Below are 18,542 nucleotides of genomic sequence, written 5' to 3' on the forward strand. Positions count from 1 at the left end.
TGTCATCAGCATGCCTGTGATCCTCAGCGCTACTTTTTTTTTTGCGCGGGGGGAGGGGGGGGAGAAGATCATAGTCCCATTACACTCCTAATGGCCAACAAGCAATGGGGTATCTGTATGAAAGCAAGCTGGATGCGATTCCGACCTAGATAAAATGGAAGTAGTGGAACATAGGAATTGCCATACTGAATCAAATCCAATTTTCATCTAGTTAAGTACCCTGCCTCCCAGATGTTTCAGAGCACGAGACGCTGCAGTAGGCACATGAGGGATAATCTGCCTCATACATCAGTCTGATCCTGATCACTAATAGTTAGATGTCTGCTTAAGCCTTGAATCACAATGTTTAATACCCCTTCCAAAATGTGGTGTTAATGGTAACAACGCTGGATATTCTTGATAACCATGTAAAAATCCAATCACACTATATGGGAGGTCACACTGGATGATCTGGTGATCCCTTCTGGCCTTAAACTGATTATGACATTTTGAATCTTGTTAAATTCTTGGCCTCAACAGCTTCCTCTCACAACGAGTTCCAGTTTGATCATACATTGTGTGAAAAAAAGATTTCCTTTAATTTCACTGAACATCCCCTTGTTCTTCAAGTGTGACCAGCATGAACGTAACAGAGCTTGTCTCTGCAATGATTTCCTGTTCACTTCCAGATACAATCAGAGGAGTTGGTAATCCCCTATAAAGCCCTGGAGTGGATCTGGTTAGGAGAGGGAATGCCTCTCATTCTATAATCCAAAGCAGCAGTTAGGCTCCACTTGCTATTGTTCCCTACATTCGAACACTCCGTAACTAGCAGTACAGCCCAGAACTAAGGGTTTATGCCTTTGGGAATTATCCCTTTGGCAGCCCATTTGACAAAGTAAATGAATGAAACTTGTGCTTAAGAGTGGTGACATACTTGACAAGAAAATGGACAAGTCAGCCAGAGTTGTGCAGTTTTATTTGAAGAAAAACAGTGTTGATATCCTTAACAAAATTCTACATTACACTAAATGCATGTTCCTTTGTACGATGATAAACAAGCTGTAAAGAAGGTGCACAATACTATGTACAATCAGTTTTAAGTTAAAAAAGTTTCACATTTTTACATAGTATTTACTGGACAGTCCTATGCTTTGATGGTCAGAGTAAAAAGAAAAGTAACAAAAATGACAAGAAACTTCAGCTGGAAAACTATATAATGCACTATTTAAAAAAAATAAACTGGTTTCATTGCATCATTCATTTGTTTTAAATCAAACTTTGTATACGGTATTTTTTTAAAAACGATTAGAATGGATTAACATTTTCAGGAACAATATGACTGGTGTAAATGTTTTCCAATGCTGCTATTTCCATCCATAAAACCTGTATTTTTTGCCATACAGGCTGAGGTTCAACTTTTACATTTAAAAATAATTATGCAGTAGGTTTCTCATTACATGGTAAAAATATATCACAGCAAGGGAGATATGTTCCAAAGACACTTTGAAATTCTTCAGTCCACTTTCACAACACTGTAAATCTTACTAACAAACCAGAAGCAGGCAAAAAATCCAATCGTCCCTAAAACAAGAAGAGTGTTAAAATAGTTAGTTTACCTTCCATACATGCTTCTGGAGCAAGTCTAGTAACAGACAATTCCAAGCAGGACAGAATATCCCATTATCCTCCAGTTACCTATCTAGAAATAAAAGTGCACTTTTTAATTTTAACAATGCACAACCTGGGGCTACTAAATTATCAATTTCAAAGCTAATAAAGACTTTTAGGACTTTGTTGCATGATGTGCCTGTAACCAATAGAACATGGTTACACAAATCTGTCATTAGCAGCCATATAAATACTCTAAATCAACTAGCAGTTAATTTCCTCAACTGTATGCAACATTAACAACGTATACATATGCAAAGGCCATGTCCAGCTCTCTCTTTAGGTCATACACTACTGCAAGGCCATGTGATCTAGTGAACTTCCCACTGACTGGGAGTCAAGAGACCTGGATTCTATTCCTGGCTCTGCCACTGATTATGTGATCCCAGATAAGTCACTTCAACTCTATTTTCCCTTTATTTAGACTCTCTCTCAAGGACAGAAACTGCCTTACTATGTGTATGTATGTGACTCCATTGTACTAGGGCTGATCTTGATTGGGGCATGTAGACACAACCATGGTACAAACAAACATTCCAGCTGGAGTGTGGACCAACCTACCACTGAAAATGGTAGTCCAACTAAATTTTCAAAATCCACCCTTCTGTGGAAGGGGAGTTCACACGAGTGAGCTGTCCACCTCCCCGTCAAGCTACACAAATGATGACTGGACCTATGGTGTGAATTTCCAAGTGAAGGTAATTAGCCACTGGAACAATTTATGAAGGGCTACAGTGAGCAAGTTGGCAATTTTTAAATCAGGATGGAATGTTTTCATAAAAAATGTGCTCTAAGAATTGTTTTGGGGAAAATTCTCTGGCCTGTGTTATTCAGGAGGTCAGACCAGATGATCAGAGTGGTCTCTTCTGCAAGGGTTGAGTATCCTGCAGAAGTTACTGAAGACTTAAGGCAGGAGTAACCATTGCATGGCAAGAAGGTTGAGAACAACATAGGGCAGAGGAAGAGACTGGCCCAGGGCCAGAGTATTTTCTGTTTTTAGTGTAAAGAGCAAAGCTGTGGCTGCCTCACCCACTATCGCTGTGATGGGGTGACTGGAAAGAAGGAGGGAAGACTATGCTTCCTTTTCAATTACTGGGGACATGTGCAATGTGTCCCAAATAGCCTCCTCAGTAACTCAATTGAAAGTTGAGGGTAAATATGCTTCTCTCAAAATTCTGCACCAATTTCAAAGGCAAACTTTATGAAATAAATATGTTGCCCTTCTAACAATCTTGCATTCAAGGAGATTCAATATTGAACCTCAAAACCCCTCCAGGAAATAGCTTTGCACATTGTTTAACTGAAGCACAGATATAAAACTAGATGCCACAATTAATTCCCTCCGCATGGTAGGAAAAATCAGTGTTAGCTGAACAAGTTTTAAAAAAAGATGGTGATGTGCTGTGTTTTACTGCAACAGTCCTATAAAGATTCACTGCACCCTTAGGAGACATACCCAGTCCACTTCCTCTGAGGCTTTTTATAAACATAATTATGGAAAAAACAGATCATGTTCAATATCAGCGCTATAACCTTATTTATTCACCATCACAGGCACAACCCCAGAAAGGGAATCTCAGGTTCTTTATTAGACTATTTTACCTTTCACATATTTATTGAATTAGCTTTTCTGTATTTCTATCCACCTAAACCACTTGCTGACCAGACTTTCACAAGTGATAAATGAGGAGCCTTTCTTCAGTTGCTTCCTCTTATATACCTGCTAGTTCTTATGATAGTTCATTTTGCCACATATATTTCTAGTAAAGGGCTTTTTGACAGACTACTATTAGGTGCTGTAGATTACCCTTTTCCTCCAAATCTCCACTTATACTCTGAAACAGTGGGGTACGGCAGATTTACCATGCTTGATAGGAAATCATACACCAACCACAAAAGAAATTTAATTCTTCTGTGGGCTTGACATCACTAAGTCTTTCTAGTTTACAATTGATTCTCTCACTCCTTCCCATTGTGTCCAATACTCCCGTATCTGCATGGTTACAACCTCTCCTTCCCTAGCTCATAGCTTCTTCCTTTTAGTGTTTGTTTCTCTGTATCCCGCCTTCTTGTTATGTTTATAACATGCCTGCTTTGAGTCTGTCTGTCTGTCTCTTAAAGCAGCTATGTTTTTCTTGCATGTTTAACAGATTAGGTATATTAAAAATCAATCCACTTTCCTGCAACAGAAATTCAATATTTTACAGCACTAAAGTTTTAGCACAAGAATAAGATTTTCCCATTGCACAGTTCTATGAACACACAATTGCAAGTATGTACAAGCTTACTAGAGAAATATACTCTATATAAACACACCCATCCACTGACCCATGTTACTCTGGACCTTCCCCCCTATGCACCACTTTCCCCTCAAAGGATGACTTCATTCAAAATACAAAATTACCAAAGCCATTCCCAGTGAACAAGAATTATTTAATTTATGATCAGGTTTCTCAAGTACATCAATAGAATCACTTGCCAACTTCCCTCCCCAAAATCTGCTCAACAAATCAGAGAAAATATTCTTTTTCTTGGAGATTTTGCCAATTTAGATAGTAGATATTAGCAGCTAAATGTAAGATGTGTACTAGTAAATGCATAAAATGTGGAGGCAAATGTCAAATACCACCTGTCACCCTAAACTGCAAGAGGCACACAGATGTAGCTCTTAGAAAACTGCTAGACTCCTAATTTGGATTTTGTCCAGTAGCCTATATAATTACTTTCATCACCAGTACACAAAATCTCCCCTAGCAATATTATAATGGCACATCTGTAGTTAGAGTTCAGTCACCGTTTCCATTATAAACCCCAGCATGCACTGTAATTCCTCCATCCAAACAAAAATTTCTTAAGGATTTAGAATGTGGATGGTTGTATTGACAAGAGACTTCAAAGGGGATTTAAGTCTATGGATACCATTATTTGAATCATAAATAGCCCCTAGTTGATAGCTATAAAGTCTACTTCAAAACTCAAAGATCAAAATAGTTTGAGAGGAACTACCATGGTCCATATAAATTTCAAAAATTTACCTTTAAGCATCCTTAATTACAAATTTATATGATGAGTGAATTATAACGAATCAGTTGAAAACTTCAGTGAAGCAATCTAAATATTCCCAAGGGTTTTTTTAACCTATAGGTTAAACATTTATCTTACAGACTAACAGCTCCCGTGGCTGAGTTCAGCAGATTGCTTGTTTTCGGTAGTTTGATATTACACAGTTAATTTAATATTACACAAAGCCAACATTACTTGACAGTTGGATTAAATTGTTCACGAGTAACCCCCATGTTTGCAGAGTTCCTACAACTCACTTAAAATCCTCTCATAAAAGCTGCCCACTTCTTCCAGGTTCCAACAACAAGACCACTTCTGGGGAAGGGAGCATTTCTTCCCCAACCTGGTGCACAACTTTATTGCTATCTGAAAGGCTGTCACTTGACTTTTCTATTCTGTTTGTAAAGTCATTTATTTTCTATTGCCTTTGCAAACTTTTTAAATAAAACTAACGTATTTCACTTCAACTCTGTATTGTGAAGGCCACTAAGTTGCGGTGTATGAATGACTGACTGAGCAGAGTGGGTCCAATTCTTCCCTGTCCAGCACCTGGTGTAGTAACATACAAAAGTGATAAATGGGTATAAAACGTTAGATTAGGATGGTGTCCCACGTAAGCAATTCTATGATATTGGCACTGAACAACCAGTTAAGATTAAAATACAAACCAAGTAACACCTGGCTGAGGTGAATACAAGTGAAGGAAACAGTTATTTTAAAGGCTATTTTAAAGGCTGCAGCTTTAGCTATATCATTTACTTCAATATGATGGACAAGAACGTTGGGATTTTCAGAGGCTCCCAAAGGAGTTAGGTGCCCGACTGCCATTGTTTGAAATGTTATCAGCTAGCATGGCACACTGGTGAGACACTGATGCCGGTCAGACAAGTCAGCACTGGCATTTTCAGATTCTCTTTCCTCTGAGCACCTCTCTCATGAAAGCCAGTCTTGAAATACAAGCACACAGCTGATATGAGTTTCTCTCAACTGAAAAATTGCTATCCTTTGTTGCTTTATTTAAAATATCATTCGAGTAAATATCTGAACCAGCTTGTTAAACAGGACACCCTATCCTGCAGAGGGGACACACTATTAGATTTCTAATTTAGTATACATGCCTGGTATCAATTTTAGTAAGTTTACAACATGATGCCCAATTCAAAAACACATCTATGTTTACCAAAAAACAACAACAAGGTTATTTGTTTATAAGTGGTCTAATCTGTTACCATTCAAAGCTACTTCAGTTTCTTTCACAAAGCATGGTCAAAAGCAAATCAGAATTTTCTGAAAGATTCTACTGATTCAAGTTACAAATTCATGTGACTGGCTATTAAGTTATCAAAGTGCAAGAAGGCTTTCAATCTCAAGTGAAATATCAGATGGAACACAGAACAGGAAAACCCACACACTCTTTTCACTGTAAGCAAGTTCTACTCACTGTGGATGTTAACAGTAAAAATTACTGATTCAGACAGAAAAGATAACACTTTGTTCCTGAAGAATTTGTTAGCACTACACTTTTATTCCACAATCTACTTTTTTAATAGGGGTAAAGAGCTTTGATATACACTTCTCTTTGCCCCATACTATTGTGAAAGATCTCAACCGCAACATAAACTCCTCTGATATCCCTAAAAGGCCTTGATTTGTTCTAGAATCAAGTGTTACGAGTGCACCTTATTACTTTTTATTTTAGTTTAAGTAATCCCAATCAGCCTGCAAATTTACAAAAATATGAATATGGATTAGGGCAGACATGCATTTAAGGAATTACTTTTTTTTTTTTTTTGGTAGAGCTATCTTCAAAGGGATGTCTTTCACAATTACTTTAATATTCTAACTTTCGTAGATAAGCCCTTAGAGCTCATCCATAGAAATGAAAGTATCAGCTCACTGCAAACCATTATGTACCTTCTCTCTGATTCTCCAGAAGTGTAAATGTAAGCTTGGGTGTTTTTTTTTTATGGAAGTTATTTAAAATTCATGAAACTGATAGTCAAGATGCTACTGAGTGTCTGAAGTAACTTTCCTACCCCAAGAGGCAAAATATGACCAATACATCTGAAAACAGCTGACAATTCAGCTCTTCCTATCTTTTGTCCTCAGCTTTCTATATTGTTGAATTCTCTACTCAGTAATGCATAATAGCACTTAGCAACAGTTTTCTTTCTGTGTATACAGAATGTTAGCTAATGGTATTCTTTTAACTGGCTAACAGATTTATTAGTAAACTATTTATTTTTAAATTTCACTTCAATATTAAAAACACAATTACTGCACCAAGTAATGCCAAAACACTTCAAAGCAGACTGCCCTGTTCTGCTCAGCTCTTCTAGCTTTATTGTTTAATGAAGAAAAAAACATTCAGAGCACGAACAGAATGTAAGAAAGCAAATAGAAGAGCACTCTGCACTTGGCTGATACTTCTTATGTACCTTAAAAGCTCTTTGTATCATACTGGTTTCAATCACTGCACAGTGGTGGGTGCTTCAGAATCTCAGATTCTAAACACAATCTACCCAGAAGATCAAAACTCAATTTTGAACATGGCATTAACTCACAAGTGAAAGTGATGTTCAAAAATAGAGGTCACTATAAAGCAACATGCTTTGACTAAACTCAACCATTTTTTGTCCCCAAGCATAAAATCCATGTAATCATAACTATCACCATTCAAATATACTTACTACATATTTATTTATTTTACTGCAATTTGTACGTTAAAATAGCATCCGTTTGGATGTACACAATAATTGTTAGCTTTGGCCAGCTTGATTATATTGGTGACAGTCATTGTTTTAAATATTCACAAGTATTTGCTCAGCTTCAGCATTCAGCTCCTACTTGGCTCTTCACTATAGTCTCTTTTGTGGAGGCCGCAACCATGTTGCCATGCATGAGCTGTTAATGATGACTTTTATACTGGATTTCAAGTACTGTGATAGAGAAATGTTTAAAAAAATATAGAAAAAACCCTACTGCTAACGTAACTGGAATAGTTATGCACATAAGTACATCTACTCACATTCAGAAGTGTTGACAGGATTGGGCCCTTTGTAAATTAAACTTAAATAAGTGGGTGCTACTGAGGAAAAGTCATGATAAACCAAACAAAACTCCTCTAACCTTGGTGTGATTGTCTAGGTACAGTAGTTTGCTATCCACCCAAAGCACAGATTGTTAAATTATTAGAGAGGATAAAATTCAAAAACAGATTTTTAGTTTATCAAGAACTCAAACTCAAAATTGCTCACAAATTTAAATATACAAGCCATTTTTAACTTACAAAGTATAGAATTTGGAAAAACAGTCACTACCTAAAGTAATGTGATTCCATAGTGACTTTTGTCATGAAATGGTTATAGAAAGCAATACTACTATTAATGTGGTTCTATAAAAGTTAACACATGAAAATAACAGAATTAGACACTGTAGTTTTTCAAGCCTCATTGGCCTTCCCATTAAGGACTCCAGGATCAACACATCTGAAGCTCTTAATACCATTTCAGCTGCTGCCATGACAATTTCAATTATCATTTTATATGTGAAAAGGATATTTTTAATTCTACCAATTTACATCTTGTAAGTTGAAATTGAAATTGGCAGAGTAGCAGCTAACCTATGCTAAAACCCAGACACATTAACATATTGCTTTAGTTTAAAAATAATTAAAACATTTTTAACTATAGATTTCTTTTTTTGTAAATTACAGCAGACATCTGGAGCTTCTCTGTTTTGCCAGGATTTAAGCAGGGTTTAACTGGCAACATGCCACATTCCACGTTTGCTTTCTAATAATTTAAAATTAGAAGAATTAAATCCTTCTCAGTTTTCACTTTTAAGAGACACAAAACCACAAAAAAGATACAATCCACTGCCATGAAAACAGGAGGAGAGACCGACTTCAGCAGGGTGTAAATAATGAGAAGGAAAAAACCATAGCAAATACATGGCAGCTAACTTCATTAAACATAACTTACCCAGGTTATTTGCTCCCTTTGCTCAGAAACACATGCACTAATACTCCTTGCTAATTCTAGCATGCACAGTGCTGTTTTGTTACCTCAGATGGTCATTCAACCAGTTGCAGGGCTTAAATAGTAAGAAAAAAAACCCACCAACTTTTACATTGCCCAGGAAAATACAGGAGAAAAACTGCCTAGAGACAGTTGTGCGCAATTTGGCCATATATACCTAGTCCTGCCTCAGTGCAAAAGACTGGACTAAATGATCTATCAAGCTCCCTTCCACTCCTAAATTTCTATAATTCTAGATCTATGTTCAGTGAATATAAATATTTGCAGTGGTTTTCTATAAGCAGGTAGATGTCTTTTAGAGGTAGCAATGAGTTATCTGTCAGTGTCTTGTAGCTTGTCAGTAACAGGATACTACAAATTAACATCAGTAGTCACAGTTTAAAATAACCCTCTATATACACAAGGCATTTTCTCTATAATTCTACCACTTTTGCTTTGAGATTCAAAGTAATTGCCACATGTAAGGTAGGACTGTGTGAACTTTACATCTTGCAGCACCATGATAATGAAAGATTATTAGAAAGATGTGAGCCTGAGCATGAAGAGCATTGCACCTTGTTTTTGAACCTGTTTGTTTGCACAAGAGCCTTTCCTCTTTGGTATGAAGCTTTCTGGGCCAAATTTTCAGGTCAGACCCCAAAATTACACTTGGCACCACTTGCTTATGAATATTAGGAAAATTCTGTAGCAGATGCCCAGTTCGCATGAGTAATTTCAGAGGCCACATTTCAAAGTATGGCTCTCTGTTTGGAAGTCTATGGTGTGTGAAGTTTTATTACCCTAAATACTCCTCTTTTTAAAATGGTGGCAAATTCTACCTGGCATCTCATTCTTCATTCATAGACATTTGCCTTTTTACCACTTTTCTTCAGGTTTCCACAGAATAAAATTAGAGGTCTTAATCATAGATCCAAGTGCAGCAGCAGATCCAAATTTAGCAAGCAAAAGTTCCTTCTCTCCAACAGGATTTGAAGTTATCCCACTAAGTAGCCAGGCACCAAATCCACTTCTCTCCACAACTAGTGTATGGCAAGCAACAAATTGGAACAGGCTCCGATGAACTTAATCTCAGCAAAGTCTAGCGACGGTAGAGAAGATGGTGCAGGGCAGCAACAGAGAAGCGACTGAGGTTGGTGGTGTAAGCAACCCTGAGTGCATCCAAAATACGTTTTTAATTGTTCTGAATGTAAATGAGGATCTTCCAAGAAGAGATGGGGATCTAAGAAAGTCCTATAAAAGTCCTATCACTTTGCTCCCAAGATTTAGGTCAACTTAGCGTAGACCAGCCCTTAGTAAATTGCCCAAGGTTACAAAGGAAGTCTGTGGCACAGCAGAGAATAGAACCCATGTCTCTGAAGTCCCTGACTTGCACCCCAACCACTGAGCCATCCTGCCTTTCTAAGTTCTAAAAGTTACAGCCACAGTCACAAGAGGCCAGATTTAGACCCTTCTCTTGAACAAATGGAGGAAGCCAGATGCGAATAACCACCTAGAAGTCTCCATAGCATGCACCCACTGAACTTCAGTGGAGGTGATTTCTTGGATTAGCCAAGTGCTTGCTGACTCACTGCAGCACTGAAGATCTTTCTGCTGAACCTGGACCTCACAACCCCTGGCCTCTTCTGGGGCTGGGGAAAAGAGCTGATGATGCGATCAATAAAATTCACACATTCTTCATCCTCTATGAGAAAGCTAACGTCTAGTCACATTAAACTCCAAGTTTAATTACATCAGAAGATATGAGAAAAGTACATTCTAATAGACCAGGGGTTCTCAAACTGGGGGTCAGGACCCCTCAGGGGCTCACCAGGCTACATGGGGGAGGGTCACGAGCTGTCAGCCTCCATCCCAAACCCTGCTTTGCCTCCAGCATTTATAATGTTTTTATATATTAACACCGTGTTTTTAATTTATAAGAGGGGAATCACATCAGAGGCTTGCTATGTGAAAGCAGTCACCAGTACAAATGTTTGAGAACCACTGTAGTAGACCACAGTAGGTGAGGTCCTGCCTGCATCTCAACAGCACAACACTGGAAGTGTCCCCACACTGTGTTTAACAATGTGCTTCAGTACCCCGTTTGCCTCATTTCAATAGGTTCAGAACTCCCAAGATGTGCAACTCCTCCCCAAACTTTTTTTTTGGGGGGGGGGGGGGAGAAGAGGGGAAAGGGGGTTGGGCAAGTTTTGTTCAACAGATTCCTAACCCCTCTTTTCTTCTTTGCATATGCAAGTTATACAACATCACCTCTGCTTTACCATCTGGCATTTCAAGTATCTGACGGCTCTAGGTATTCGGTTTCTATCACATAATACCAGTTCACTACCACCATGTGAATATTTGGACATCTTGCATTCATTATCAAGTTAAAGAAGTTGAAAATAAAAATGTCTAGCCCTTATACACTGCGTGTAATATTTGCAGTTTAAAACCTTTACATTTAGTAATAGTTATATTTAGAATTCAGACCACTTTACGTTTTCAAAACCTCTACAAATATTATCTGTTGTAAGGATTAATTAGGTACGTGTTAGCCCCACTTTACACACTGTGAACACACATCAAGATGTTGAGTGACTTGCAACAGTTAGTGTCAGCGTGTCAGGATTAAATCTTCCAGTCCCACATTCATCCTTCTAGCAAAGGCCATTCTCATTTTTAGTCTCTGTTTCTTACCTTTCATTTACACACACACACACTATATATATAGCATTCCTTTCATTTTGTGACTTCCTAAGGAATTTCCAATATAAAAGCTTTTCTATCAAGGGCATTTTGAAAATGTAAATCTATAATGTTTTTAGGTCCCTGTTACTACAATGCAATAATCAAGGAAACTTAAGTTAGAAAAGAATCACTGCAAATTAGATTATAGATCTTCAGGTCAGGAACAATACGTTATCTGTACTGTTATGTCCCTAGTGTGCATATTGTTGGGTGAGTGAATAATGGTAGCAGCAGACTCAAACCATATTTAATATAAAAATAGCTGGTTTCTTCCAAACAAGTGTTAACTTGACTCTGGCTATAATGATCAGAAAACAGCAACCCAGAAGTCCTGACACCATTGCACTGAATTACACCGATAATGCTGCACTTACCTGTAAAAAGGAAAAATATCAAAACCATGATCATAGTATACCCAAAGTATAAAATGGTACTAGCTGTTCCCGTTATTTGGAGTTTAGAGAAGAAGTAATGAACCGCATAGATAAAAAGATAAACGGCTGTAAAGCTGCTTGTTAAGAACGATCTCCACCACCAATGATAATCCTGAAAAGAAATAATAAGCCATCTCAGGAAAAAATCCAAGTACAAAACTAAAACTGCACTTTTATTTCAAAGCAAAGCATTATTTACAAGTTTATGAAATATTAAATTAATTCTTGGCATATTTCTACACTCATACTGTTGCTTAAACTCCTTTTCATTAAAATTATGCTTTTCCAGTTGCTATTTCTTTCTCAAAGTCAATTCTGTCAGGATGCTTCAACTATGAACGTGAAATTCTGTTATCCAGGGGAACTACAGCAAATGTCTGTTCAGTCTACAAAGTCTCAGGAGAACATGCTGGGGACTTAACTAATTTTTGTTTTGTTTTGTAGATTTTAAGAAGATGCAGAATTATATATTTACACAGGGTAATGTGTTAACAAGTAACTATTAATTCATTGAAACAATTTCACTGATGTGCAGTAGCTCTCACCCTCAAGGATCCCAAAGCACCTTGCAAGTGTACATATACATGGTACAAGTAGCCACCACAGAAATGCATCCACAATGGGCAACACAATAGTAGTTTAACTGCACAGCACAACTATAGCATTCGAGAGTGGAAATGAACACTGTGGTTGAGGACCAACTCTTCAAAAGTCTGCAAAAATTGCCAACATTCACACCCCTTGATGAGTGTACCCTCAAGAAGGGATAAGTGTATACACTATGTTGGATGGCATGCGAAGTTAAGCAAATTTGGTACTCAAACTGCAGAGCAATTATAAGTTACACTGGCCACAGCATATTGGAAACCTTAACTCATGATTTACAAGGAACAATCACAAATGCGACTTCATTCTTTCACTGTTATTTTAAATATACATAGTTGAGAATGTGTCAAACTTTTTGCAAAAGTGTTAGCTTTGAATCTGATTTCACTTTCTTTATACCACAAGAATTATTATGTTGGAGATGGCTAGAAAATATTTAGGTAGCCCTTTTCAGTAAGGACAAAATTACTAAAACCACACAGTGTAAAATATCTCATTAGAGGTCAGTTTGAAAACAACATCTCTCCCCCTTTATACTGATGACTTTGTAATGCCATGCTGGATATTAGCAGCATAAAGCCTCCAAAGTTGAGCACTGACATGTTATGCCCAACAGTTGCCTTCAGTCAAGCTGTTCATAACATTAAAAAGTATACCTCTGCCAGACCAGCTGGAGTGTCATTTCCTATTTTGTGGCTCCTCTACTACTACAGGACCATTCCGGGGCATAAAACGAGAGCTTGCACTGCTAGCTGCAGCGACAAGGCAGAAATTGCCTTTTTTGAAAATTTAACTTGTATATATTACAAAACACAGGCCAACAACATAACCAGGCCAAAGGTACATACAATCGATATACAGAATCCTGGCAATACATCCACAGTGTCCACAGTGTCCAGCACTTTGCAGAGGTGGCCCTGCATAGGCATCCTTACAAACTTCACTCTGACACATCCCAGCTAGCTATGCATTGTGCTGTCATGATATATGCATCAAAATAATATGTTCATTTACCTCTGCACATAGATGGAAATAGCACAGCAAGACTGTAGCCTCAGAACACGTAATAAGAAGAATTATAAACACTAAGAACAGGAAACCAAACATGTAGTACATTTGATGGGACCTAAAACACACAAAAGAAATCTGTCAAATTAGTGTTCACTCTTTTTTGTGTTACATACCTAAGAAATAAGCAATCAGAAAACAGAACAGGCTTTGTCTGAACTGTTGACATAATCCTACAAATCTTCAGCCTGTACCTGCTATCCCTCTACCTTCATGAGTAAATATGCTGCTTACACAGTTTCATTGTTAAAGGGGAAGGGCACCTCAAAGCTATAGCATAGTTTTGTAAAAAACAATTAGACCCTGATTACATAGGCCAGGGAAATCATTCTTTTCCCTCACCTTTCTGTCAAGGACTGTTCTCACTAGTAAGGTACTATCATGATTTCAATTCTCAGGGCCTCTCTCTTGTGCTGCTCTTCAGCTTAACATCTACCTCCTTCACATTGCTGCCATTAGTCCTCCAGCTGTCTTATTTCACCATGTTACACCTTCCGACAGTTGCTCCTCCACTCCCAGACTCCTATCCCTAGACAAATCATTCTTACTCCAGTTCAAGGGTCATCTAAACACTTGACCATACAAAACTGCACCCTTTCCTACCAAGTGCATAAGTATCTTTTTTATGAGATGTGGGAAGAAGCATTCAATCTATGTAATAATTAGAAGGATGCAATTACTATAATTTAAAGATGTTTCACAAAAAGAGAATACTGGCAAATTCCTTCATGTCTCCCTCCTGATTTTTCTGAATCCATTGTTTTGGGTTCTCCATGCTTACTTTACATTTTCATTTTTGCAGGGCCGCCCAGAGGATTCAGGGGGCCTGGGGCAGGGCCGGGTCTTCGGCGACAATTCAGCGGAGGGTCCCCCTCGGAGGGAAGGACCCGCTGCCGAAGAATGAAGCCGCGGCGGTAGAGCAGCCTAAGTGCCGCTGATCGTGGCTTTTTTTCCCCCCCCGCCACTAGCAGCGTTTGTACTCACCGGGCGGTGCTCCGAGGCTTCGGCAGCACTTCAGTGGCGGGTCCTTCACTTGCTCCGTGTCTTCCGTTGCACTGAAGGACCCACCGACGAAGACCCGGAGTGAGTGAAGGGCCTGCCACCGAAAACCCAGAGTGGCTCATAAGGCCCCTGCGGGGCCCAGGGCCTGGGACAAATTGCCCCACTTGCCCCCCCGAGCGGCCCTGCATTTTTGAGCTGACAGCCCAGCCTACCTATCAAGCAAAGGTACAATACTCACCAAATACTATTTAGAATGAAAAAAAGCTGAATAAAAATACAACCAAACGGCAAGATGCCGCCCATGATGATACCAGGCAACGGCTTTGTGAAAAACGACTGCTCCGGGATCTGACGAGGAATCTGGTTTGTACGAACTGGGTGTTCAATAGGCTTTGAGAGAAATTAATACAATTAAAAAAAAGACAAAACTGGAAATAACATAGTAACAAGGTAAGATAGGAAAGTGTTAAAAGAATTAAAGACACTTAAGATGATTTTTTCCTAATGTCAGCTCCTTGGAACTTGACATGCTTAACTCTCCCATTATATTTATCGATAAACTGTGCCATAAGTAAGGCTACGTTCTACTCTCAGATATTTTTAGTAAAAGTTCTGGACAAGTCACAGGCAGTAAACAAAAATTCATGGCCAGTGAGCTGTCCATGACTTTTCCTATAAACCCCTAACTAAAACTTGGGCGGGGGGCTGCGAGTGCACGGGCTGGGGTGGTCTGGGGGCACTGTGGGAGGTGGCCCAGGACTCCACTGGTGCTAGGGGAGGAGGGCCAGGCCATGCTTGCTAGTGCTGGGGGAGGGCGACAGTGGCACGGGACTGCCGCTGGGAGCGGGGGTTGGCAGGAGCTCCCTACCTGGCTCCGTGTCCCTGCAGCTCCTAAGTGGTGGAGGGTTCAGGGGTCTCCGTGCGCTGCTCCCACCATAAGTGCTGGCTGCGCAGCTCCCATTAACCGGGAACCGCAGCCAATGGCAGCTGCGGGGGGCAGGACATGCAGGCACTGGCAGCATGCAGAGCCCCCTGGCGCCTCCACCGCCTAGTAGCTGCAGAGTCATGCCAGTGGGAGCTGGGGAGCCCCCCACCCTCAACCCCTAGCATTGAGCCCCCTTCCACACACCCAAACTGCTGTTGCTGGCCACTGCAGAAGTCACAGAATCTGTGACTTCCGTGACAGACTTGCAGCCTTAGCCATAAGCCACATCTCTGAAGATTACAAACTAATACACAAACCAACAAACAGTGATTTTTTTGGAAATTCCACTTCAGTGGTGACCTAGTAAATTTCAACATGTAGAAGGGAGAGGTCTTTAGTTTTTTGATGGAACTACTGATTTTCTTCTAGATGTGTTAACAATTCAGAGGACTATAGCACACATACTGTGTAGACAAGAGGAATGTCAATAAAGATGTGTTCTTAGAAGAGAGATCCTGAATGGCCAGAAAAATATTTTGAAAATCAGTTTGTATTCTTGTCCACCATACAAAAAGATCAGAAGCTGGAAAACAGTTCATTTCAGAAAGGACAGCCATATGCATCTTAGCCACATTTTGTTGTTTTGATGTTGACAGCTAGCACACTAACACCGCATGGATAAACACTTAATGTTAGAATAGTAGTGGTATTCTGCTGAGTGGCAGATAAGACACACTTAAACAATGTACTCAAAAACTACCTTTTCTTTGAATCCAAAATATGCACCAATGAAGGTTAATGGGACGGAAATTCCAAACCACATTGCCAGAATAGCAACCAGTGTACCAAAGGGGATGGCAGCTGATGATCCCTTCACCCACAGAATCAGATTCATAATGAAGAAATCAGCAAAGACAATTCTGAAAAAAAAAAGCCACAATTTTCTCATTAGCAGCATAAAATCAGAAGAGAATTAAATATTTTAAGGCGCTTCATAAAACTAAAGGATTATGAATATTCACTTGTAGTCTTTCATTCTCTAGTCATGCTATATTGTTTCACCGCTAATACATAAAAAGTGGTAATTATCACTTTTAACAGCTAATTGTTTTTAATCTTTAGGGTCTTTTAGCAACAAGGCCACTTATTTCGAAGACCTTTAATTGGCTATAAATAAACCAAGGGAACATGAAGAGACACTATCACAAAAAACGGTACATGGTGTGTTTTAGCAAATACTCTCTTGACTGTACTGTATTTTGCCAGCCCTTCCTTTCCCATCACTGCTAATTGTCTGGTAATGCTTTTAAATAGCTCTTTTCTAATGAGCCTGTTATTCCTTCTGCCAAATTCAGTCATTGCTGGCAAAACCCACTGTTCAAGATACCACGAACTACATCAGGGCTACCACAGGCTAATCTTAGAAAAAGCTTATTGTTACAACCAAATCTCTCTTCAGCAGTGGGACACAATACACAAAAAGTGAACAAAAAAAGTGTGTTAGTTCAACAACATTACATCTTTATACTATTTTAAGAGATTCACAGTTTCAAAAGGAGCTAAGCTACTGAAGCAAGAGTGTGTTATTTCTTCAATTTAATCAGCACGATACCTTCATTTTTTCAAAATCTATAAAAACAAAAACTATTCAGAGTTTGCTAACCCCTAAAGGCTGGTTTTCTAAGCCTGAAGAAGTCCTCTTCTTTATTTATTTATTTATAATTGGAGATATACCAATCTCCTAGAACTGGAAGGAACCTTGAAAGGTCATTGAGTCCAGCCCCCTGCCTTCACTAGCAGGACCAATTTTTGCCCCAGATCCCTAGGTGGCCCCCTCAAGGATTGAACTCACAACCCTGGGTTTAGCAGGCCAATGCTCAAACCACTGAGCTATCCTTCCCCCCTTGACAGTCTTCTTGCACTTTTAGTGTAGAATTATGTCACAAAGCAAACAACTTCCTCACCCCATTTTATTCCTCGAAACCTTTCCTTCATTCAAAAAAAAAAAAAAAGTTTTCAAGACTTCGATTTTGGAAATTAACAAGATTTACGTCATGCTCTCCTGCACTCTCGCCACCTGCTTTCTGAAAATCCTTTCAACAAATGAGACTGAAATCCAGTTTAAATTATTTGAGAGGAGTGATTAAGATTTCAAACACGTCTCATCGAGTAATAAAGCAATAAAATACATTGACAGAGAACCTCATCTGGGAACCTGCATCGATTCTCACCATCCAGGGTACAGGAGAAGCATCAGTCCCAGGAAAGGGCATTGCCAAATGAACCATTCACTGGGACTCATATGGAAGAATTCTTGGAACAGAATTTACACTAGTCTCAGAGGAAGCTACACATTCCACTGTATTGAACAACATCATGCAAAACAAAAGCAGTGGGAAAGCCATTGCACAAATGGTTCCCAAATACTTCTGTGAGTAGCACCCTATAAACGTGCAATCAAATGCAGTTAAAGCAAACCCTGCATGGTATATTTTAGATCTTGTCCATGTCAGTAATCCAATCTCTGCTTCTTCCCTTCCAAAGATAAAGGAAAAATACTCTGTATATAAACTCAGTCTACTGAGTATATAACTGCCTTGGGCTGTTTATGACATTATGCAGTTTCACTGAACAAGCACAGCATAATCAAGACATCTGTTCTTGTTTTACCAATCCCAATCATTCTGCTTCCTCTATGAAACTGAATATATTCTGGAGTTTAAATTATCAGCATGATGTTTTTTCTACAGATAAATACCCTCTGCACTGTGAAGATATCTAAATGACAGCAGGGAGACTGAAGCACATTTTGTTTAGGAATAAGATTTCCACATAGAAATACTACAGATTCAGTTGTTACCCAATACATCAGGTTTCATTCGATCCAATTCTAGTTTATTCAAACCAACCCATGTTTTATTAATTCTATTTTTCATCTGTCTTCATTCAAAGATAGAGACTTCTACTGAAAACAGATCTTTTTAAACTCCATTCTGAAATAGGTTATCTAGAATAAAAATCTGAAGC

At 38.9% G+C, this 18,542-nt stretch overlaps 1 protein-coding gene across 1 annotated transcript in view; it reads right to left on the minus strand.

The window, feature by feature from the left end:
* Positions 1-941: 941 nt before the first annotated feature.
* LOC120371788 (transmembrane 9 superfamily member 2-like) overlaps positions 942-18,542 on the minus strand; it is a 37,930-nt gene continuing 20,329 nt past the window's right edge. The window contains exons 13-17 of the mRNA XM_039488031.1: positions 16,276-16,435; positions 14,829-14,980; positions 13,535-13,646; positions 11,855-12,026; positions 942-1,563 (exon numbers count right to left, since the gene is read on the minus strand). Coding sequence (XP_039343965.1) covers positions 1,496-1,563; positions 11,855-12,026; positions 13,535-13,646; positions 14,829-14,980; positions 16,276-16,435 — 664 coding nt within the window. The 3' untranslated portion in view covers positions 942-1,495. The remainder of the gene's footprint in view (positions 1,564-11,854; positions 12,027-13,534; positions 13,647-14,828; positions 14,981-16,275; positions 16,436-18,542) is intronic.

This window comes from Mauremys reevesii, linkage group 9 (assembly GCF_016161935.1).
Source record: "Mauremys reevesii isolate NIE-2019 linkage group 9, ASM1616193v1, whole genome shotgun sequence".
Classification (NCBI taxonomy): domain Eukaryota; kingdom Metazoa; phylum Chordata; order Testudines; family Geoemydidae; genus Mauremys; species Mauremys reevesii.